General features: G+C 38.3%; 1 protein-coding gene across 1 annotated transcript in view; it reads right to left on the reverse strand.

Moving 5' to 3' along the window:
* LOC140243084 (uncharacterized) overlaps positions 1-26,172 on the reverse strand; it is a 161,420-nt gene that overhangs the window by 29,392 nt on the left and 105,856 nt on the right. The window contains exon 5 of the mRNA XM_072322819.1: positions 19,877-20,020. Within this exon, the coding sequence (XP_072178920.1) occupies positions 19,877-20,020 (144 nt within the window). The remainder of the gene's footprint in view (positions 1-19,876; positions 20,021-26,172) is intronic.

Consider the following 26,172-nt stretch of genomic DNA (forward strand, 5'->3'; position numbering starts at 1 on the left):
ACAAAGTGAATCTTAAGATTATATTTTATTTCAGCAAAAAACATATTTCAACCTTCCACACAGAAATAATTTCTACCAATTAGCAAGGGATGACAACATCTTTACCTCTTGAAAAACCCCAATATCTTTAGGGGGGACAGATGTCTTTTCGTGAACAGAAATTGGATCAAAACAATAAATTTAATTCAAAGTTAGGAGTCCATTACAACATGTAAATTTGCGGTAACGTATCTGACTGGTGATCAAAAATCATATATGATGCTCTATTTCAATTCATCTTTACTCAATGAATGGCCATCATTTAGCATGTACCACTTTTTGTTTCGTATTTGACCGGTTTTGAAGTTACCAAAAACACATCTTTGAATGTATTTCTTTGTGGTTGATTTTTCGGTTTTACTCACATGGAATTGAACACTAATACCCCTTTCATAAACTCAATAATGCGGATAATATCCGCAACATTTGGTCGTAAAATCGGAGAGGGGAAAGAATAATGCGCATTATTTCGACCCTTCTATTATCCGCATAATAGCAGCGTCGGGACGAGATTTTGAGTTTATGAACGCAAACCCAAATAATGCGGATAATTGCCGGGGTGCGGTCAAACGTCACCTGTCTTTCCCGCAGAAGGGGGGTGTGCAGTCACCATGACGATTATCCGCCTTTTTCAGGACGGGCGCTCGTAAAAATAATGCGGATTATTTTCAGAGTTTGTGAACGCATTTTTTATTGAATTGTCCGCATTATTCTTATGCGGATAATAGGAGGATGAGTTTATGAAAGGGGTATTAATCTGAGAATGGCCCATATGCTAATTTTCTTTTGATGGCACAAAAGCGTTGAACTGATCCATGAAAATCCTGCACACAGCCAGTGAAATTGAGCTTTGCTTTCACAACGTCAATCAACATGGCATATAGTAAAGGTACTGAGCACATTTTTCTACATCAACAATTTGCCGGGACAAATTTATTTTCGGAAGGGGCAGCTTTACCAGCGACATAAGGAGGTCGCACGTTTCTGATGCAGGGTTAACTAGGAAATACGAATACTCTGCTCTCTGGAGCAGGTCCTAAGTTCTGATTTCACCCCTCATGGGACATGAAATTCTCCCCTGAAAGAGAATAATGTTCCTGTCTGCAAGCTGAAACAAACCAAACATTCCAAGGCATGTTTCTTTATTCCCCAAGCGGAAAGCCTACTGTATCAATAATCAATGTGTGCAGACACTTACCAAATCTAAATAAATTTCTACATTTTTTCCTCCTTCTTTTTAAAGGAAATTTTAGGAAAGCTAGCTAAAAGGTCATACGGAGAGAGACGGTTCCTGTCTGTAGACATTGTTTGTGTTCAACTTAAAGCCACACATATGAACAAGAAAGTTTTCATGTAGACGATGATGTCCCCTCATTGAAGAATATGCTAGAAAAGTGGTGAATTCAATGGCTAGTCTCATGACCAATCAGTAACCAGCTGGACTTCAGGTTTTGGAGGTGTGAGAGATAATTTCTGTGTCTTTGCATATTTTTTATATTACACAAAATTAACAATCACTACTATTAATTATATTCATGGTATAATTACAGTTGTTATTATTATGATTATGAAATTGTTTTCTTTATTATACAACAATCATAATCCTTTCTAGTAATGACATGGCTGACTTAATCATCTACCCTCCTAAATTAAACCAATTAAATGTTATATTTCAGCTATATAATCATATTGACAAAAAGAAATAAGGTATCATATTCCTTTAAGCCTATTACATGATAAACTCAGAGGGGAACTCCTGGTTGCATGCTCCCCTAATCTTTGTATACATGCTGGATTCCTGCCAACGGCTCGTGTTTTTCGTTTCGCAAGTGCGATAAATTGGAATTTCTTGGCACCGAGGTGAGCCATCCTACTGGAAACGAGCCGATTACGAGGTAATATCATCAATCAAGAATCGGCTGGTATCTGGCCGAGTACCGAAACTACGCCAACATCCAGATCAGCAAACGAAGATAAAACACAGTCCATGAAATGCTGTTTCAAAATAACAACCATCAGTCCTCACAGTGAAAGGAGTCCAATGCAATACCACATGATTTTACAGATTTGCAATCAATCAGACACACAAAAGTCAACGTCCTATTTCATCCTCACACCCAGTAAAAGCAAAGAAAATGTAGAAGCCCTCTATTTCTTTCAAGAAAAATAATCCTATTTCAATTGCCAAGACAGCATGCTCATACATGACATAGCATTTGAAAATATTTCATAGTGATTTTGATTTTTCTTGGTTTTTTTATTTTGTATATCAATTCAGCCATCTGTTCAGGCATATATTCATCTCCATTACCTATAGTTATTTCCAATATGTTTGTCCTCATTCCATCACAATCTCATCTATATCATACCTGGCTGTCTGCATTATCTATTTTCCATCTGTTATCTGCACATCATTCATTTTCTTTTAGTCCACCAATTGCTCAAAGTTTGCCCAAACACGGCCATCAACTGACAGAGAGAGTCCTAATGAGCTACAAGTCGTCATAGAAACCGCCAGACTGTAGAGGGAAGCGCAGCCAATCAATTCTGAGATTAATTCGTTGTGTCAGACAGAATGCCATGAATGCATTTCTCTCCCCTCGGATCCGGCTCCGAGTCCCCTCCCTGCATCCAAATTTGTCTCCGTCGTTCCACAATGCCAGCAGATCGGTTCACTGCACTTCAAAGATTATCATTTTGACAGCAGAATTTCTCTGCATTGTTTGCACTTTTTCATTAGTTTCATCTGATAAACCACAACTAATCCAGGAGCATAAGTCTTTTCTTTGTACCCTTTACATTTGATGAAATGCACCGGTTCAAATAAAATGCGGTGAGATAATTAAAAAGATCACTCTCCAATTTCACTGTCAATCGTCATGAACAATTATTGTGGCATATTGAATTCTTTGACCCGATAATTTTCATATAACAGCAATGGGGGACAGATTATAAAATCGGTACAAGTCTGGGAATAGGACCGATAGCAATTACACCATACGGCAGTAAGCTGAGGCATTGCCATGGCAACCACTTATGAGATGAAGTAATTTCAACCTTCTGAACACTCTATAATGGACTGAAGAGGCGGCCACTTTACACCTCAGCCTGCATTTTTGTTGCTGTATGGAATTAAATATTTATGTGTGAGTCTGTGGGTGCGTGTGCACATATCTGTAGGCCTATATATGCATAGGCCCTATATGTCATGGTCTGTGTTTGTGTGTATGTGTGTATCAACTGCCTATCAATGAGGAGTCACACGGAACACACATATCACAAAACTGAGGACAAACATCCATGGAAGACAGTCCCCAGTTTTGGGGAAAAAATTCAGTGGATGCACATGCACTTGGGCTTGGGCCAATATTCAGGTTTGTCATCGAGAGTTGAGGCATTGTAGAGGACTCTATACAAAAGGTAACTGAGTCGGCCTCATGAACAGAATAAATATTATACAAAATCATCAAGACAAGATTGATGAATATGATTTCACAGAATTCCACAAGGCATCTACAAGTTTATTGAAACTTTTCTAGTAAGAGCACACATTTTCATCACATCATTCAAATGAGAATGTGAAACACTACCAACTGCCAAATTTTCAGAAAAACAAGAAAAAGTTGTGGAGGTTGGCAGTAACATGGCAAACTATCTAAAGAACAACTATTAATAAAGCTGACCTCTTCCTACTCATATATGAATGAGTCCATCTCTGCTTTGTTGCATTTGTAAGGTTTCTGTTGTACTAATACACACACATAATAGATACCTTTAGATATACATACACACAATGATGTACCTGCTTTCTTTTTGTATGTTTTATATCTTGCTTTTCGATTCAACCAGCACTATTGTAAGGTATTGCACCTCAAGAAGTTTTCAGAAATTTTCATTAACAATAAAGAACAATAGCTTACTATGTAGACTGATTGACAGTGACTTTGAGCTCACTAAATGTCTGTTTGACACGCAGCACCCATACAGCCAAATCAAATCCAACCACTACAAATACAGTGTATAAGAGAGCAAAACTTTTCACTCATACCCAGCTCAAACTCCACCTCCCCTCTTCATTTCTCTCATCAGTCCGAAGATGGAAACACCGCATACCGTCAAGTTTCTATTTTTCGTGCAATGATCGAATATTATCCTTCCATCATTTCGGCCAAAGCCACCTGTCGTCACTTTCATAAATTTGCAGGATTTCAGAAACTATGCTGCACAAAAATGCCTCATCTTGACAGATTGAATTTACCCTTTTTGATTCTTGGATTCTTAAACATCTACTTTACACTGGAAAAAATACAACAAGTAGGCCTAGATAGATAGCCACCTGATTGTGTTGTAGCCCATGCAGGAATAATGCCCCTTGGGTTACACTACTAAGTTGCATAAAATGCAAAATACGAAAGCAAAATATTTGCTTACAGGTACTTTTTGAACATGGAAACTGAGATTGAAAAACAAAACCCTTAGGAAGTGTTGATGTAGTTTTTGCTCCTAAGTCCACCTATGTTTACATTCTTACACCTACTCTTTTCTGCTTTGTGTACAAATGATGGCATTCATTCATTCCTCTCAAAGTCAGATTTTACCTTTCTTTATACGGGGAAGAAAGAAACAAGTTCTTTACTAAGAAAGAAACAAGCCCCTTTCTTAGAAAGAAGAATGAGTCACCCCAGTGTGATGCTGTAACTGAGCTACTTTTTGTGTCTGCCATCAGCGTGTGTGGCACTAGCTCTTTCATTTCCTCCGATTCAGCTGAGAGTTTTGAATAAGAGGGTTGTCCTAAACCAATGCACTTTAGTTAGCACAATAAGTACCTGCACAGTAAATAATATACAGTACGTCCCAAAAAAATTACAATCAGATTTTTTGCATTGATAATAATTTTTACACCCAATATGATTAAACTGTATAAATGCTACTTCAGGGTCTTAAAATATAACATTCTAGCTCTATTTTGCAGAAAACCCCATTCGATTTGGTTAAGCGGTCACAGAGAAATGTGGACTGTTGTAAAGCATGTCATGAGTCTGATTCTTCCAAGTTTAGCACTTCGATGATCTTGTGTGTGAATGCAATAGACAGAACATGGAAGAAAGAGATTCCACGACATCCTCTACAAAATCCCTCATTTCTCTTTGACAACTAAAGCAAATCGAATGGGGTTTTCTGTAAGATGTGGGCGATGAGTTATAGTTTCAGACCCTGAATTTGTATTTAGATTGATTCAATATTTTTAAAGATATCATTGCGGAGGGTCCCGTTTTAATTTTTTTTTTTTGACATACGGTATACAGCAAGAGTTGATGTCACGGTCTCATTTCAACCCTTTGGCCCGAATTCACGAAGGTGGTACAAATGAAACCATGGTTTAAACCATGGACAAAAACCATGGAGCGCCAAGTGTCGCATGGAATATTTCGTTACGAAATCAGTCATTTCATCGATGAAATGATTATTTTGTAACGAAATGACAACATTTTATAACTAAATGAACAGTTCGTCCACGAAATGATAATTTTGTTAACGGAACGGTCATTTTGTCGACAAAATGACCAATTTCGTAACGAAATTTTCCATGCGACACTTGGCGCTCCATGGTTTTTGTCCATGGTTTAAACCATGGTTTCATTTGTACCACCTTCGTGAATTCGGGCCTTTGTGTGCTTTGAGTGCTGATTGGCACATAAAACCCCACAGCTTTGTACGGACTGTCCAAAGTCCCCGGCACAGAGAGGACTAAAGGACAAGTTCACCTTCATAGACATGTGGATTGAGTGAATGCAGCAATATTGGTAGAACACATCAGCAAGAGTTAGAGGAAAATTGGACAATCCGTGTAAAAGTTATGAATTTTTGAAGTTTCTGCTTAGTCACTGCTGGATGAGAAGACTACTGCAGCTTGTGATGTCACATACAGCATATTTACAACGATATGAAAAAAAGACAAAGAAAATTCAACATGTTTTCACTTTTCTGGCATAATAGAAGAACACTTAAGAGTTCCTTCTTTCAGAAGGCAAGGGGGAATGATATAAGCCTTAAAGGGGCTGTACAGTTCTGGTTGAGGTGAGGATTTAGCTTTTAACGTTTTGCGAGATATTCAGAAACCACTCTATGAGATGTCAAAGAGCATGCAATTCTAAGGGGTATCAAAACTTTGTTTGATGAAAATCGGTTTTGAAATGGCCGAGATATCCAAAATCAAGGTGAAAAAAAAAAAGATCCTAATAAAAGCATGGCCTGTCAGCTTTTATCATTATCACTTTTTTTTGGATATCTCAGCCATTTGAAAACCAATTTTCATCAAATAAACGTTGAATCCTTCTTAAAATTACATGCTCTTTCATACTTCATAGAGGTTTCTCATTATCTCACTTAGGAATGTTATAAACCTGAATCCCCACCTCAACCAGTACTGTACAGTCCCTTTAAGCTTTTTTTTTTTTTATCTTGGAATGAAAGCACTCTTAAACTTATAAATCAAAGCAGGGAAAATACTGAGAAAAAAAAGTTCGCAAGAACTGAGTGAGTGACAGCGATTTGAGATGACATAAAAAATGGCTTCCTACAGAAAATTTGGACAGGCTTTGTCATGTTCTGATGAGGTCAGCCTTGAGTGACCTTTCCTCACACTCTCAACAATGCACACTCTTTGAAAAGAAAATTTGTTTTGAGTTCGTGTAAATCCATTGTATTGTGATGTTGTAATCCACGGAGAATAATTTTCCTCAAAGGGATGATAAATATCAAATCAAATCAAGTTAACAGGAATAGAAAGCCCACTTCAGCTTAAAGGATTTTTAAAGTTATTGTGTCACTTGCTGCTTCTTTTGGGCAAGAAACTTGAGACAATGTTTCTCAAATTTGAATCATTTTGAATTAATTTCAGTCATAAGTAATGTCCCATGTCATTCACATTGACAACAGAACCTTTGAAGGACTCGTTCCTATGACTGATATTAATTGATAAAAAAGCAATTTGATATATTACTCTATCCTATCTGACAGACCCACCCAAATTCAAACACACACAAACCTTATGTGTGAAATGGATCTATACTAAAGATTACCGCACAAGCATATATGTGACCCGCTACAACAAAAGGATCCGAAAGTCGGGGGAGAACAATTTTCTGAAAATGGCATGATATTATTGCCTTACTTTTCTACTTTAATTTCATATATAGCACAACTCATAAAAGTACTCGGTTGCGGAGATATCAATGATTTTATCAGCACATGTCAAGTGGTTGAGGAAGTCAGAGTTTTGAGAAAAATGCTTTCAAAGTTGTCCTTCCGACGCTATCATGGTCACAGGGAGGCGAGACACTTTTCACCGCTTGACAATAGAAGGCACGCTCCTAGCGACCTCCGCCATGTTCAGTCAAGCTTAGCGCCAGCGGTCTACGCACAACCAATCGGTAATCAGGATGCCACGCACTGACCAATGAGATCACTCCCTCGTTGCTAGGGGCGGAGTCTAGCTGCGGCGCTAAATCCAAATCTTCAGACACGTTTCTCTTACATTGAAAGTCGGAAAATCATGGCCCAGAAAAACGCGGATTTCTTGCCTTTCCTTTGATCATTTAGCTTCGAAATTTCGGCAAATGATGGACAAAACATCAGACTACAGAATCATGCCAAAAACAGAAATCCGATTGTTTTGACCAATTTTGATGATGTGACTTCAAACTCGATTTTTGCAGCTCGGCCGTCAGCGACTTTAGGATCCTTTTGTTGTAGCGGGTCACATATTAAGGAAGTAGGAGGCAATAAACATTTCATATAAACAATTTTAAAAGTATTCAAGTAATATCATGTGCATCTCGGGTCTAGACAGGACATCGTGTCAAGACCAAAGAGGGGAACAGTAATAATAATGAATAGAAAGAAAAATGATACACTTTATACACAAGTCCTTTAAATGCTACAGATATCCATGTCAGCAGTTTCTGTTGGCGTGTAAATTTTCCAGAGAAGTTTCGATAAATTTGCCTAGTTTTAGTTAATTTTTCAGAGATCTGACGAATGGAATATTCTCTATCAAGCTTCAAGACAAAATCTTTGACTTTTTCTTTCTTCTTATTACCTTCTCTCTTTTTTTATCTTTTCTATGTCTCATTACCAAAACAATAAAATACCCTGGGTTTAAGAAAAGAGAGGATAAAATGGAAGAAATCTGACACTGAAAATTGAGGTGTGGAGGGAAACAAAAGGACATTTCAGACAGTTTTCAGTTTTCTCAAAAAGGAAGAAGAAAGAATTTGAAACAGAGTGGGAGATTTGCACAGGTAATTTGGTCTTAGCAGAGTAAGATCATGCAAAGGGTTTCTGCATTCAGCTGGAACAATACCTGCCTCAGACGCAAACCTTTTAGGGCAAATTCCAGAGATTATATTTCAGCAAAGTTGCCCAGCTTTAGAAAGACTGGATCAAACGTACCCTCCTGCCCAGGTAAGTCCTAATTGCTGGGGAAGGTTAAATTGAGTTCACTCGGCTTTCTCCATGGCAAGTGTAAGAAGCCTCCTCCAATCGAGTTCACAATCTTTGAGGAGACTAAAAAAAGTACAGTAAATTGTAATTTCCAGTGTGAAATAAGAAATGCAGACTTTGGGTATACTTTAGAGATGTGACTTCCACTAATGAGAGATTACTAGGATATCTTGATAGAGGGTGCTTTTGATTTTGTAAATAACTTTACTGCTCACGCAACATATTTTGCAAGTACAATATTTTTTTTTTTTTCAAAAATAAAGATTTGCGCAACAATTTTGTATGTGAGTGAACTCATGATCGAAATCCACATTGAGAGAGTGAGAAATATTATCACTTTTTGAGCAAAAAAGTTGGCAATTTCTCACCCTTGGGACAATATACAGGGTCTCTGTGATATGGGAGGCAAAATCTGCTATCAATTTTGTGAATTTTGGTAGACTCCCGACTATGTGTAAAAATGAAAGACATAGTGAAATATACCACATATTGATAAATAATGTGTGAAACCTTTCTTCTATGTAAGGAGATATCACATACAAACTCCTTGTACTGTGTGTGTATGTGTATATAAAATGTATGTATAAGAATATGTCCTTGAAAATACTAGTACAGCGTACTTGAGACTCAAAATACCAAGTACGAAGAGAGACCTTCTACTCACACTGGGAAAAAGTCAGATCTCCACTTGCTTCCATTTACATCACAGTCAGCTTGGGGAGAATTTTATGGCCTCTTGTTTGCCAATCATACAAGCTCAAAAAGGTTAGAAGATCTTAAAAAGAAAAAAACAAGACATAGCCTACAAGGGTGCAAAGTTGGATGTATCCCTTTACTTATCACTGTTACTACTCAATACTCCCCTGGAACTATCACTGCAGTCACAGTAATCCATCATCGCTGAGAATCATTTGTAGTAGCCAGCAATTGAAAACATATTATCCAAAACATATGTTATTTTTTTGTTCTTTCTTCCATCTTGTGTCCTGAAATGTCCTCCTTACACTAAGGTTGTCTATGTGCTGAGCTGAGCTGCATACTGGGATATGTAATACAACTTCACTGTGGTGGCATTCCCAGAAAATTTGAGCTTGAAATGTGGTGACTACTGTACAGCAAAGGGAATAGTCCAACCTGTGTGCTGCATTAATCACAGAACACTGTGCACGGATGGGGAAAATCATTAATTACTTGAGAATTCACTAATTATCACTAATGAGCTCTTACCATGCATCATGAGCTCTGCACTGAAGAAATCAGTCTAAGGTTTTGCACTTATTACATACTGCCCCATATTCTTTTGTTATCAATTAGCTTACGAGCCAATGCATACTGCCCTCTGGGGTATATTTATATTGATCAGCTTCAGATGCTATTGTAAATGTAAAAGAATGATGTCCAACTGACTAACAATGCAGTAAGTCAGCCATTCAAGTTTGACCAAAGAGTTAATCCAAATTACATCAGGAAAAGATATCCTTGTCAAGGAAAAAAAAAAACTCTATTCACGAGAAAGGTAGTGATAGGCATATTACAGCAGAACTTATCTAAAAATTCAAAGATTCTTTGAGTTGAAATTGATGAAAATCAGAACACCAAATCATCAACTATTTTGGGGCAAAAAAAAAAATAACTTGAAGAGAGCGACGTGAGTATGAGAGAGAGCAAGTTTTAAATCGTCCATTTTAGGGCATGTTATTCAGGGCTCTAAAGAATATAACTGTCCATAGATAGGTCTGATTTTTCTCAAACGTCCACTGAACTTTTGTGTTTGTTTTCCTGCATTCTTGTGATAAAGATCTCTCCTTCGGTTACATTCTCCTCTGCAAAGATAACAGTGTGAATGCATACAAGAGTTGGCATGGCAACTACATACATAGTGGTCTCCGAGACTACAAAAATTTCTCATATACAAACATAATTCTGGAAGAAGCTTCTTATTACGTTTTTAGTTACAGGCACATTTAGACACTGAAATGACAATTATTCTCTTTGCTAACTGATTTGATACTGTGCAAATGATATTTCATAGAATAGCTGTGTCACAAAATCTGCACCACTCTCAAAACACTTACACGTAAGAGTACATAACTGTACGTACACATCATGTAGGAGTGAAGAGGTCAAACGAAACATCACCTCCTCAATCGCATTTTAGAGGACAAATTATTCATACCGCTAACATGCATCCACAATTGTGCAAAACTCAATTGACTGTGGAACTCTTCCTGCCCATAACTGGCTGCATGCAATTTTAGAAAACATGTTTGAAGGGAAACATGATTCAAGTTTGCTTTCAGACTTGCAAAAAAAATAATGCAATTATCGCAGGAAATATGTTTCTGGAACAAATTCATGAATGAGGTTTATTCTGAGGTCTAAAACTCCTCACAGACTGTCCACCGGCACACACGGTATCCACACTGCCGTGCTTCTTTCTCCCTGCTCACTCTGTGCAAAACTCAATTGACTGTGGAACTCTTCCTGCCCATAACTGGCTGCATGCAATTTTAGAAAACATGTTTGAAGGGAAACATGATTCAAGTTTGCTTTCAGACTTGCAAAAAAAATAATGCAATTATCGCAGGAAATATGTTTCTGGAACAAATTCATGAATGAGGTTTATTCTGAGGTCTAAAACTCCTCACAGACTGTCCACCGGCACACACGGTATCCACACTGCCGTGCTTCTTTCTCCCTGCTCACTCTGTGACCCTGAGAAAGAGTTCGTATGTCTGAGTGGGAGTAGCTGTTTGCCCCGCGACTGTTTGGAGAAGATGGAGTTACCTCCAAGCCCTACAGCTCAATCCGACTTTGATTTCAGAGAAAAATTGCTCCTTCCTCGTAATGAGGATGTGCAGGAGGAAGAGAAAATAGAGAGATACGATTTAATGCAAATACACAAAGAGACAGAGAGAGAATGACTGAGAGAGAAAGAGAGGGAGAGATGGAGAAAGTTCTCTAGAAAGGGAAGAAGATAGATACAGAAGGAGAGAAACATATGAATCATATAAACATATATATATACAGAAGGAGAGAAACATATGAATCATATAAACATATATATATATATATATATATATGAAGAGTTTGTTTGCAAAAACCGTTAAGTCCATATTTGCCAAATGGAGATATTTGCGATTAAAGGTCAGGAAAAATAAAGAGAATAATAAGAAAATTTTTGCTTCTTTTGACCATAACTTCAAAAATATACCTTTATATGTAGTGACCAATATATCATTTAAAAGGTATCATTTTGTACTTTATGACAGAGATCATACATCAAAATCTTCAAAAATGGACTAGTCGGTTTTTGCAAACAAACCCTTCATATATATATATATATATATATATATATATATATATATATATACATATGCACAGAAAGAAAGAAAAAGAGAAAGAAGAGAAATGCAAGGAGGATAGAGAAAGAAAGCTGATATGAGGTACAGAATGTGGAGGAAAAGGCAAAATAGAAACAATGACTGCAACATCACACACACAAAAAAACCCTCATTTTTCCAACATGACTGAAATGCTCATGCATCAAAACTCTTGGGGGCAGCCAAAATTAGAGCTGTTTTTTATACAATGTTTATTGGCCTTAACCCGTTGAGGATGAGTCCCGAGTATGACTCAGTCATGGGTCTATGGGAAATGCGTGTTGTAGCAAAATCAGTCCATCCTCAATGGGTCAATTTTCTTTCATTTAGGTACCTACACTATCTTGAAAATAGTGAGAAAATAACTCAGGTACAGGCCCACAAGAACTTAGTGGAAAAATTTACAACTACATCTTTAAGGTTTACCTGTGAAACACTTTGAAATCACAAGTGTGGTTGACAGATGTTTGTTAACAAGCAAAATCTCAGCAGGCTTACTACAAATGCATTGAAAAGTTGCACGCAATAAACCAATTTCAGGTACAATGTATTTTATGTGCTCAATAAGGTAAACACAACCATGATGCTAAGAGAAAGATGGATTGTTCAGGTAAAAGTTCATAAACTTGTATACCTTCAAATCAGTTGATGGCAGAATGCATGATTTCACTTCAGTCATTTAACCTACTGCTTCAATATGGATATAAGTGTCCTGTGTAACAGTCCTGTGGGAATTTAATCCTCTTAGGGGTAATGGGTTAATTATGTATATGACAACTTTCCACAAGATTTAAAGAAAAAAAAATCAGTTATTTTTACAACATTTCAATGAACATCAATGAGGTTAACAGCAGTAGTTACACACACAAAGGGTTTATAAACTGGAAACAAAAACACTTTTTTGGGGGGAGGGGAATAAACGACTGAGCATCAAAAGTTTGAAAGAGAAAGAGTATCCATTCAGCTCAAATAGAGAAAATGGAAAATCATGCTACATTGGTAAGATAATACAAACAAGTTACAAAAAAAAATCACAAAGAAAAAATGCATTTTGCTTTAAGTCACTTTGTCTAGAATGAATCTTATGTTGTTGTTTTTTTTTTTTTTAGGAGAAAGTATTTTGTAGCACCAAACATCAAGAATGGGAGCTTGTAAATCATATGAGACCTCAAGTCTTTCAGAGTAGAAAATGCAATCCATCCAGTAATTGAGCAGAAACCGCATATTCTTCTACATTACAGAAAAATTATTATATCCATTCAGGTCTGCTGGCACCTTATAATTTCTATCATTTTTATGATAAATTTTGTGCAAGTACTTATGAGACCACAAGTCTTGATGCAGACATGGGTGAAAAATGAATACTTTACACTTGTCGCTGTTGTTGCAGAGGCAGAAATGCCCGGAGCCATGTATATGAAAATTGTCTATTGTGGATAATGATTTTTCAATGCTTCTATCAGAGTACTGGCTGTGCTTGCAGGAATTTTCCATCAAATTAGAAGGATAATACTGACCTGATACAGCTGATATGTTCTTAGAGTGTGGGTGTTCAAGTACAATACAGTGGATTTTAAAGTTACAGTGGTTCAGGAGGATAATTTTGAAAAATAATCCTCATGATAAGTGCCTCTTTATCTTCTCTCGCTCCTTTGTGCTATAAGTCGCAACGGGGAAAGAATATGGAGTGAAGGAATTTCAGAGGCGGTGACGTGAAAGATCACATCCATCTGAAATCATGACTGCACTTATCACATTGCCCACTGGTGATGCTTTAAGTTGAGGATTAGGTGCTCCTTCTACAGGAGCAGTATGCCCCGGCCTCCTGTCCATGTACCATCGTTACTCTGCTGTGTTACACAAGAGTTCATGTACTTCTGATCGTCTTTGGAGAGGGGTAAATGAACTTGATAGAGGCATTATGGCACCTAATGCTTACATCTGTCTTTTTGTGTTTCTGAGAATGACTCTCTCCTCTTGCTCTCTAATCTTTAAATCTTACCACACACATCCAAACAATCCTTAAAGGCATAATTTACCATTTGCTGATGAAACAAAAAACCCAGCATCAGTGCTTTAAAATAGTTCTAAAATATGAGTTAGAGATAGAAACAACCACTGTGAAAATATGAATCAGTAAAATCGATGTTAAGTATTGTTGAATATACAAAATGTGAACAATAGTTATAATAAAAAAAAAATGTCCAGACTCAACTGTACAGTTACGGTTCATTAAGAAAAATACTGATATCTCCTTATATTTTAGGCTTTATTGCAAAAATGTTTTATGGTAGGCTACTTCGTGGTACAACAGACCTACGCATATGCTCAAATGTGATATTTTGAATTTTTTTTTAAATCACTGCTCCCAAAGGTAACGAGAACCTTTAAATTCTTTGATTGCATCACTCATTTGGCAACATTTAAAGCTTTCTGCTATCAGCAGCTGTTCCATCGATGGAAAGTGGCCTGTTGCCTTAATTCACCAGCCATCAATTATTTTGCCATGTTACTTCCGCAGCCCTCTTCTCATTCAGGTGCAGCTCTTCTACCTTAAAGTGAAAATCTCCTTTTGTATAAGTTGACATCAACAAACAGTATGGCACAAATGTCACAAAAATTTGAAACAAATAAAAAAAAAGGACTGAATTTCAGAGTTTCACATGTTTTTCTATGATTGATGGCTGCAACCACATACAATATGCAAATTAGATGATGTCATAATGTCATCATTTCACAATTATTCCATTCTTAACATGAACGAAAAAAAAAGAAGCCAATCATGTACACAACTAAAAAGTTTGCAACTGGGAACCCCTCCCCTTAAATCGCTCTCATTGATGAGTTGTTTCCTTTCCCACTCCCTTCTACTTTTCTTCTTGTGAAGGATGCACAACACTTGACTGACTTGTGAGGTAATGACAGAAAGACCTCATCTGCTGCACTTTTGTGGCAATCACTAATATCAACAGTTAGAGCTCTCCACAGAATGTGTTGCACAATACTGTATCGTCATACATAATCGCGTTTATTGCTAGTGATACAGGTGCGTGTTTCTTCCAGTTCCGTGGTTTAATCATCAAGTTTGACTCTGCTCTGGGGGAAGTTCAATCTTTAAGTTTATGTGATGTGTATGTAGTGTGGACGTGCATCAGAGAGTACGAGTACGGGGCAAGATATTAACATTGATGCTCACTTACCATCGACGATTACCCTCCGTGTGAATGTAACTTATGTCTTGGGAATCAGGTGAAATGTTGAAATTTCATATTTTTCTCACTCTAAATCAGAATATTCATTCAACTTCTGATACTCTAGTTTGCATGATTTTATTCTAATGATATTGAAGACAACTTGGAAATTTAGTGCTTATTCACTTTAAGCTTGATAGCATCTCTCCTCCCGATAACGCCCACTTTCTGCTTGCATTCTGCTCCATCCAGGGATGGGTAATTAAATCTAGTGGCCTTAGAATGAAAGTTCACCTGCCTTTAGAAATAATTCATGGACTGTTCCTAATCGAGGTTAAATGGGGTCACACCAATGAAAATGTGTAGTGGGTCTACCAGCTGAAGGTGTTGGAGGTACATTGTGCACTGTAGTAGGGGTTGGATTGAGGACATTTACCTCATGAACAACAAATGAAATATCTTCTATACCAAGTCGCTATTATTCTTCAATACTAGGGTAGGTCTTTCCATACAGCTTAGTTGGTGAGAGCATCGGTCTAGCAATCTGGAGGTCTTGGGTTCCAATCCCCTTAGAATCCCATTTTCTTGGTTCATCTTTATTCACAAATTTTTAACATATTTCTGGTCAGTTTCCCTATTTCCCTATGTGTTTGAATCAATATATCAGAAAACCACAGCATCCATCAGCGAACATGTGCATCCAAGCATATGCTTACTGTAAATGCAGACATTTTTTCTTGTACATTAATTTTCATGTATTTTTCGCTACTTCCGGCTAGTGTGAATTCTAAAACCCACGAAGCTGTGTGTGTACAGTGTAGGCAACATACACAGAGATCAGTGATGAAGCTGTAGGCCTACACAATTTGTTACTGAGATTCTTGAATACATTTGAGCCGTGGCAGCCTTCCCTCTCCAGTAATATCCCATGCTACCGAGTCTTTCAGGGTTTTCCATGGGATCCAAACTAGCTTTCCTGAGGACAACATCTGACTTAGCAAACAAGTGGTATAGGTGAAGAAGTAAGTCACATGACAGCACTTATTACTCTAAAGCTTGGTGTGCTTATGTGGAAGATAGGTATGCTGGGAGGCAAAAACACATCCTTAACAACATTGAGCACGTAATGCTCCTGCGAATCTACTGATGCTACCAAAACTACCAATAGATCCACATTCCAAAGAGTGTCTCCAATAACTAGAGCTACTGCCTTCTGTGTCATTGTAAAATGGCATGTGTTATGATACTTATAGATGGATACCCTAGACTTTGAAAGCCATTTTGCTCTTAGTTTATGGCTTGTTTATCAGCCCATTGAAAGCTTTTGCCACAGATTCAGAGTTCTAGTTATTCAAACTTGTTCCCAGGGTTTAATCATGATCTCCCATACACTGGAATAGTCTCCCCAATTTCTCAAAGTCACGCCACTGTAGGATCAAAGCCATGCAACCCTCGTCACACTTCTCTCCTCCATTGGTTCATATCCATCAAGAGCCCCATTACCTACAGGCCATACCTGGACGTCACTAGTTTCAATGGGCAATAAAGCCAAATGGCGATGGTCATCTATCATTCCACTGACCTTCAGGGCCCCCCCCCCCCTCCTCCACAGCATCTACCTGTTTCTCCTGTCCAACACTCAACATATCGACTGTTTTAAATCACTGATAAATAAATTCATCAAATCAAATCAGAGCCATAATTTCAAATACGCTGGCTGTGTTGTTAAATTGGCTTTGATTAACATACATGTACTATTTCCATTACACTGAAGATGAAGCAAAGTACTTTCCTTCACAATGCAGTGCAATCACTCATAGCTTGGTAAAACTGCATGATTGAGAAATATGGCCAACAGCACACAACTTAAAGGACAAGTTCACCTTCATAAACATAAGGATTGAGAGAATGCAGCAATATTAGTAGAACACATCAGTGAAAGTTTGAGGAAAATTGGACAATCGATGCAAAAGTTATGAATTTTTTAAATTTTTGTGTTGGAACCGCTGGATGAGGAGACTACTACAGCTTGTGAGTCATATGGGTACAACAGTATAAAGAAAATGTAAAGAAAATTCAACATATTTTCATTTTTTTCGCATAATAAAAGAGCACTTGACTTGCCTCTTTCTTAAGGCAGGGGGAATGATATTACCCCTAACCCCTATGTCGGTAACGAGTCAAGGGAATGTGTACTTTTTTCAAAAGATGAAATTTTGTGAAATTCTCTTTGTATTTTCCTTGTATTGTTGTACGCATGTGACATCTAAGTTATTCATACAATACAGTAGTCTTCTCATCCAGTGGTTACTGCATTAAAACTTCAAAAATTCATAACTTTTGAACGGATTGTCCGATTTTCCTCAAACTTTCAATGATGTGTTCTGCTAATATTGCTACATTCTCTCAATCCTTATGTTAATGAAGGTGAACTTGTCCTTTAAGTGCAGAAATAAGAAACTATCCAAATCATCAGAGAGAAATGAGTCTACAAATGGACAGACATTCCTGAATTATTCATTAACTACTTTTAGGTTGAGGTTCAGAGTAATCAAACTCTCAATCTTTCTCTATCTCTGTCTTATTCTCTCTCTCTCTCCCTTTCCCTATGTGACTATTTCTCTCTCTCTTAAAAGATTGTGTTTATATAGACCTTTCAGAGCCAATCTGTATGATTCATGTAAATCTCATGTGGACGTGCACTATGAAGTAGTGCCGAACAAAATTTTGCACTTTCCCACTCCCCAAGAAAAACACTGATCAAACTGCATTCAACATGGGGAATCCTCTTTTGTTGGTGGTGGTGGTGGTGGTGGTGGTGGGGGGGGGGGGGGTGGGAGAAATAAGACCTTATAGACAACAGTGTGACCTTGTCCTCTATTCTTCATCCCCCAGATCTCACAAAAATAAACAAAGCAATGCCGCCTCTTGCAAAGGAGAGAAAAAAAAACCTAACAGCAAAACGGGCTGGAAATCACGTTTGCCCATCCATTGGCAATGATGCAAAGATTTTTGCGACATCGTGCTAGACAGCGGGAGATGATCGCCATAATCGGGCTCGATGCGGCCGGGGATTAGGTTTCGCGTCCCTGCGAGTCTTCAGAAGCCCTCTGAAGTGACGTCTCGGAGATTCCATCTGACAACGGGGTGTTTGGCTAGCTGGCTTCTAATGTGTGGTTGTAATCGAGTGACAGGGCTCACATGGTCACAGAGGACAGAGGCCCAGGGAGGTTCCCACAATGAAGCCACGTCTTTCCAACCACCTCTCTCTGTACTTTACATGTCTTTGAAATTCACCTCAATCATTAGGGAAGTCAGTACACACCTATTACCAAGGATGATAATAATTAGATTGCTGCTAATATCAATAATGAGATTAACAACAATATTGATATGACAATAATTTGATAAGAAAAGCAAATCAAGAAAACAAAGCAAAAACAATTAAAAGGGAGAGTTTTAAGAACACTAAACAGGTGAAAATAAAAACATGCTAATCTGAGTCAATCACTACATCTTCATACATGCACATAACATATGAAGAAAACTAAAAAGCAGCCATCCAAGGGAGTGGAAACTAGAATTGCATACAAGTACCATCAGTATTATTGAGACAGAGCACTACACCTATTTCTCTTGCATCGAGGAAAATCTCCTTGTCTTGACTGAATGCAATATATATTTTGGAAGAAGATATCACCCAGTTTTGACCTAAAGGAAAGAGGAATGCTCTTTGTTTCAAGGCATACTAAGAAAAATGAATATACTAAGAAAAGTGAATATTTATCAACACAATACTGAGAGACAGCAATTCAGGCTGTTCATGCCACTCCAGATTCTCCAGTAAATTAGTTAGATATTTACTGACAAAAGTTCAAATAAATGCTTTGTTTGCAATCACCCCACATTACTGAAAGAATCAATCAATTGTTGCCTTTGACAAACCAATGATAATGACTCTACTGGCTTGAAAGGTTAATTTAAACATGACTATCATGATCTCAAATAGTTCTGACACAGAGATCTGAAATGCTGATATTCCAGTCGGCTTCCTTTGAAGTACAGCATCTATGATTCAATACATTCATATCTTGCTTAGAGAGCAGACATTATCTATTTGAAGAGGATTGTCTATACACAGGGTGGAGTAAATATTCATGACAAATCTCCAATGTCTAGCGATCGATACACGGTACACAATCCCGTGGAGTACTGGAAAATAAAAGCCTTGGTTAACGACCTCATGTTCCTTCAGAGCTATGTTTGCAATACTTGTGTTAGCACCTCCTCCCCCCCCCCCCCATTAAATCAACATAATCTCAAGTACAGATATGCAGAAACAAAGGAACCACCTACACATAGCAAGTACACACACACACACACACACACATACACACACACAGGGGCGGATCCAGGAATTCGGTAAAGGGAAAGCGCCTTACAAAATTAAAGGAGGGCGCATGCCCCCCCCCCCCATTTTCTTTTTCTTTTTCTTTCTTTTGTTTAGACAAAAAAATAAAGAGGGGCACGCACCCGGCGTGCCCCCCTCTGGATCCGCCACTGCACACACACACACACACACACACACACACACATACATACACAAAGTCACAAAAGTCAATGCATTTATTTTGTCAAAAAAAAAATCATACTTAGTAGACAGCAAACACAATTCCCCACACAATGGTAGGATGGAAGAAAAAAGGCAACACCCACCACCACAAAGTTGTTTAAAGATGGCAACATTGCATCACTTACCACAAGCATACAGCACTTGGAGGTATTTGAAGGTGCCCTCGGGACAGGGGTCACCAAAGATCTTGGTCCCCGCCTTGACGATGCACTGTCTCCTACCATGGCAACGCTGCATCACCTGGTGTAAGGCACCCTCTGATTGGCAATCTGTTGGGATCATTGAGGAATGAACAATGCCATTTAACTTGATTTGATTGATTCTTAATTCCAATATAAGATAAAGAAATCCAGACCTCCAGGCCTCCATAAAACTCCATTTGGTTTGGTTTGGTTTGGTTTGGTTTGGTTTGGTTTGGTTTGGTTTGGTTTGGTTGGTTTGGTTTGGTTTGGTTTGGTTTGGTTTGGTTTGGTTTGGTTTGGTTTGGTTGGTTTGGTTTGGTTTGGTTTGGTTGGTTTGGTTTGGTTTGGTTTGGTTTGGTTTGGTTTGGTTCAATTGTTCCACATTTCAAACAGAAATATCTTAAAACAATCGATAGAACATAAGACGAGACATATAACATCATAATTAAAAGTGAAGAAAAGACATTTACTTCATACTCATAGATAAAGCAATCAAACAGAAGTAAGTAAAAAAACAAATTACATCAATGTCCAGTGTAATTGATATGATATCAAATAGTTGTATGAATGTACAAATATGATGAACTGAAATACAGTGATGTCATCAAGAAACTGAACCATGGTTTTTGGCAACTAATTTTGCTGTTGAAGCTTACGGGCACCAGCAATCCTTCAAATCCCTTTAAAGCCTGTCGGGTAAAACATTTAGAAAAGATAAACTCACAAACTTTAGCATGACTCCAGTAATCATTACAAACCGAAATTGGTGCTACGTGACAACTTCATCAATCTTGACACGAACAAACTCATTACGTGAACAAAGACATTACAAACTCCTCATGACCTCCAAATTACTCAATGACATGGTAATGGTGGCTGAATGGGCAAATTACTTTGTAGCTAAAATGGGAAACACACACACACATCGGTCCTGGTAGGAGTTAATCCTCCATCCCTGCACGGAGGATGAAGAAAGCAGCCGGAGCCAGTTAGCACCATGATGATGCGTTCCGGATTGCATCAAACCCCATCACTCGTTCCATCTCATTAGTGTCAGATGTCATCTTAACTAACAGCTCTCATCTCTTTCTCTATCCCCTCCCCTCCTTCTCTCTCTTCCTCCAACTCTTTCTACCTTCCTTCCATCTCTTCCCTCCATCTTCTCCTCCTTCTTCTTTTCCCCCTTCTCTGTATCTGACTTCTCTTTTCTCCTCTTCTTTGACCCCCATTTTTTCTTTCTATCCCTTCACACCATTATCTGAAAAAGAATATGGCCTTTTCCAGCCTTTTACTAAAACCAGACATGGTCCTAATAAAGAATAAATGTCTCAAATTCTTCCATTTCCCAAGGCTAAATACATACATGAATAGTGATTGAAATTTTCAATCGATTTTCAACCCTCTGATCAAACATTTGTAGAGTAGCCCATACCCTCTCTCGTTTTTCTTTAAAAAATCTCATATTGAAGTCTTTACCATCATTTTACTACTTGAAAAAAAACTGCAGTATTTTTGCAAAAAACCCTCAAACTTTCAAAAGTTTTCTAAAACTTTCTACAAACTGAATTAATAACAATCATTTATGTTTTATTAACACAATATTGAATTGTATTTGTTTTGTATAAGCTTGTATATAATGTTATCTGTACTATATGTAATTTTACCTTTTTATATTCATATAATACTGTATACTTTTTTGTAATGAATGACTCGAGGAAAATACAGGTATCATTTATAATAAGAAAGTGACAGAATGATGCTTTCTATGAGAGGGTGGGGCAATGAAATAGTAGCAATATAATGGTTGTATTTTGGATCATAAGCATTGTAATCAGGAGGGAAGTTGGATTGAATAAGAATGAGACAAAATCTCTCTACATACTTGGGCATCTATTGATTGGGCAAGGAGTACAGTCACTACAAGAAATAACCTACACTCTCAAAACAGTCTAGAAGGGCAGATACAGCTAGTTATCATATATCAGCCACAGGGCTTTACACTGCCTCGCCTACACCCCGACACCTTCATCTCACCACCACCACAGGCACAAAAATCCCTTCAGCCAAGTGTGTAAGTGGATGCAGAAGCTACCGCAAAAACCGCAAAATCCACCTTGGGGCAGGTAGGATAGATACATCAGAAAGAAGAGGGGGACAGAAAGTTTCTATTGCCTGGTCATTCTTACCCCCCCCCCCCCCCCATAAAAAAGAGACTATTTTATAAGGTTCTTTACAAGAAAGTACATATCGTCACTGGGGTGACAAAACCTTGTATCTGCAATTTTGCTGAAAATTACTTTTTTGGATTAATAGTCAAATAATGGGTTAAGTGATGTCCTGTCCAAATCCCAACTGTCTTACTCCAAAAATGAAGCCACCACGGCATGTCAAAGGAAAGGCTATCCCATTCGGTATAGTGCTTTGGCCGCCATGTTTTTGGCTCTCCTGAACATTTGACATTTTGTAGATATGAAGTCTTGTCGCCCCAGCGACGATATACTTTCTGTATTTTTTTATATTTCAATAAAGAAAAGGAGCTTCATCCAACTTTTGTCTTGCCACTATTGAGAGTGCAGGAACGAAATAAGAAGAATATGATTGAGATGTCTTTCAGACTTGAGTCTCTACTGAGGAGGATCGCTCAAATTCACATGGTGTATCCAAGTGTACCAAGTTGCTTCGATGCCTCCTACAGAAGACACCTAACATAACCTTCTTCACTTTTGCAAATAAAATGAGGGGCTTAGGTATGCAGACTCCACTGCACACAGCTGCTTCGGAAGAACTTTCCCAATCACATCAAGAGAGCAACTACAGCCATAGTCTAACCATGGAGCTACTTGGTAGCTCCATGGTCTAACAAGGAGTCTCTCAAGCTGCACATGAGTAAACAAACAGGCAGGAAATATTTTTGTCCATGTTGGCACCTTCCAACCATGGCCCTGTATTACAACTTTTCAGAGAAATCTACCCACACCCCACCCCCTCCCCCAGTAGCATCATTTGTAAACATCATAAATCATGACACAAAATACAAACAATATCATAACAGTCACAAGAGTTACCCCTTCCAACCCTACCCCCTTCATCAACCAAAGCAGGGCATGAGAAAAGGGGGGGGGGGGTGGGGGTCAGCTTTGCTCTGGAAAGCTAGTCATCCCCAAAAACCTTTCGAGTTTCCCTCCATCTCCCCAAGGAACAATTATACCAGCAGTCACCACTGCTCATTGTGATTCTACCAAGGAGGTGGAAGATATCTCTTCCACCTCCCAGTTCTATTACAGTCAAGCCCTGGGCAGCACTGGAGGTAAGCTCCTCAAATAACCAAGAAGGGGGGCGAACACTGCTTCATTCTGAAGAGATGCCCTCTTCTTCCGGCACACAAAACCGGAGGATCATTGTCAGACTGGTGGAGGTTTCTTGAACTCAACATCCCCTTCATCAACCAAGCTTTCATAAGTAAATCAGCAGGAAGAAACAAGTGCAGACCAATCAAACTCTATCACACATTTATAGTTCATAATGTGGACAATCACCATCACTGTTACATGGGAGAGATTCAATGATCATTTAGTGACATATCTCTCCTTACCCTACATATTACTGGCAAAGACTCCAACTTTCAGGCCCTATAAGTTTGAACATCAAATTGGGGCCAAAATATCACTACTTCCCTGGTTCCATCCATGCAACAGTATTGAGGGTCCAACAATTTATTGGTCTTGTAATAGCACGGTCTAGAATTGGTATAGCACTGCAATGGTAAAATCTTGAAGTAGTTAGGTCTCAAAGTGGCACAGTATTGATGAAATAGTATTGAAAGATAATAATATTGAAATAGTATGCATAGGCCTATACAGTATTGAAATGACACACTGATTAGGTGGTGCAATACAGCTTGTTTAATAGGAATGCCTTCAGAGGCTTATTTCATCATGATTTTATTTTGCTGAAAAGAAATAACAATATTGCAATTATAGGAGCTACATGGCAGGGGGAAACCAACCAAATAAGTTGTGATTTGTGACAAGTCATCAGGAAGGGAAACGAAGAACCTCCCTCTCACCACCTTAGGCCTCTCAAAGTCGGGGGAAAATATCGATGGCGAGTCAGCCATAATCAAGTTCTGGGATCACGGAAGAGATGTAAGTCAAGACTGCTGCTCGTGGCACTGCAAGTCACGTGTTGTCTCAAAATATCGATCGGCGGAGACGGGGATCGATAATCTCTCACACGCCGCTCCTTCACAGATTATGCATGTTGCTCGATTTGCCGATTCGCATCTTCATTATACCCTTCAGAACGCCAGCGTCATCCTCACACCTTCTATTTCATTTCTCCTACGATGCATCTCCTTCGATCTGTGCACCCTACCATGCCCCTTGTGGAAGCTGTCTATCATCCCAGCCCGCCCGTCTGTCCGTCTGTCTGTCTATTGACAAGTCTGTTTTGATGGCGACATCATCTTGTTTTAATCTATTCCTTTGAGCTATACACACGCCCAGAAGGAAAAGGGGTGGGGGGGGGGTGAGGTATACCTGTATACCCTTTGCAAGCATACTGACTGCCCATAAATGCCCCTCTACTCCTAAACCCTCCTATGTTTCTTTCTCCCATATCTTTCATTCATCAACTCTCCATCTACATTGCTTTTATCATGGAGTAATCAACAAGTAATCTATCAATAGATGCAATCTTTTTACAGGGTGCTGACAAATAGGTGAGCATATTCCCATAAGAAGACATGTGTTACATGAATCACCCGGTAGTTTATTTCCTTCTAACACCAGTTTTAACTTGTTGAGGATGGTTTGAATTTGCTACAATATGCATTTCCCTTAGATACCTTACCATGTATACTTGGTACTAGTCTTCAACGGATTAAAGAAGTATGATGCAGAAATTCATACGAACAGAAATATGTATACTGACAGATGTTGATTTTATTTCAATTCCTTTGCCTTCAGGCCTGTAACTAATTACTTCAAGAAAAAGCATGTCACACAAGGACCTTCTGATAATCACATTATGTAGAAAGCTATGGATTTAGAAGAAAGAAACAAAATCATCACAGGAAGCAATACAAAGTTAGTTATCACATTTTGTCATCATTGTCACCCATTCCAACTGCAGATGCAAAATGGTACTGTTACAAGTTATGCTAAGTTAATGCCATTTTGCAAATCAACCTACGATTTTGAAGTCTCTCTGGATCCCTAATGTCTCACAGCATTCAAATACACTGATGAAATCCTCAATTGTCAGACAGAGCCTGCACCATAAGCTTGAGTATTCAGTAAGAAAGAAGAAGAACAGATTAGAGTGAATTGGTTAGAGTCTAGCCAACATTTAGAATAAAAGGGTTTACCCTTGGACTTTCACAGAGTAAATTCACCTGCATCTTACAGTGACAGTTCACATGTGTTAGTGATCAAACATGATCGATGGGACAAACTAATTCAATCGCTTTCTAGAAACCACAACCGAAAATAATGCCCAGAGGAAAAGAGCCAGAAGTGAAGAGTACAGGATGGGCGAGAATCTCAGGAGAGACTCTCTCTTGAGTACACTAAAACAAACATGGCTGATCCATGGAAGAGGAAATTGGCAAAAAAACAAAAACAGCATACCTGATGAATTGACTTGTGGGTTCTCACGCCACTACAAAATCAAGTTCTCAACCACATTTCAGTTATCCTGACAACCATAAATGATGCACACAAAACACATGTTTTCTTCTTCGCTTTTGCACCATACAAACATTCAAGCTTAGACCTTCTAGACCTTATTTTTCAATGAGGAAGAGAAGAGGATTTAACCCGTTGACGACGGGCTGATTTTGCTACAACACACATTTCTCATAGACCCCTGCCCGAGTATACTCAGGACTCATTCTCAAAGGGTTAATCAAAGTTCTTCTAGGGTTGTTGTTGTTGTTGGTTGTTGTGTTTTGTTTTGTTTTGTTTTTTTTTTTTTTTGGGGGGGGGAACAACACTGACCATTCAACCATCTTTGCTCCTAAAAAATGGGTCCCTTCAGAGTAGGGTTAAATCTGATCATCCATTCTAGTGAAGACCAAGTAGTAGAAGTTTATGGACCACCATGATGCCCTCAACTCACAAACAGGAGAGCCATCACACTATTCACAGTCCATCGTCGATTGTGGTCGAACATTAAATATTAGTGGCAAAATTGCAACTTTCTATCAATATCACTGATGATGTGCATTAAAAATTGAC

This window comes from Diadema setosum, chromosome 19 (genome assembly GCF_964275005.1).
Source record: "Diadema setosum chromosome 19, eeDiaSeto1, whole genome shotgun sequence".
Classification (NCBI taxonomy): Eukaryota; Metazoa; Echinodermata; class Echinoidea; order Diadematoida; family Diadematidae; genus Diadema; species Diadema setosum.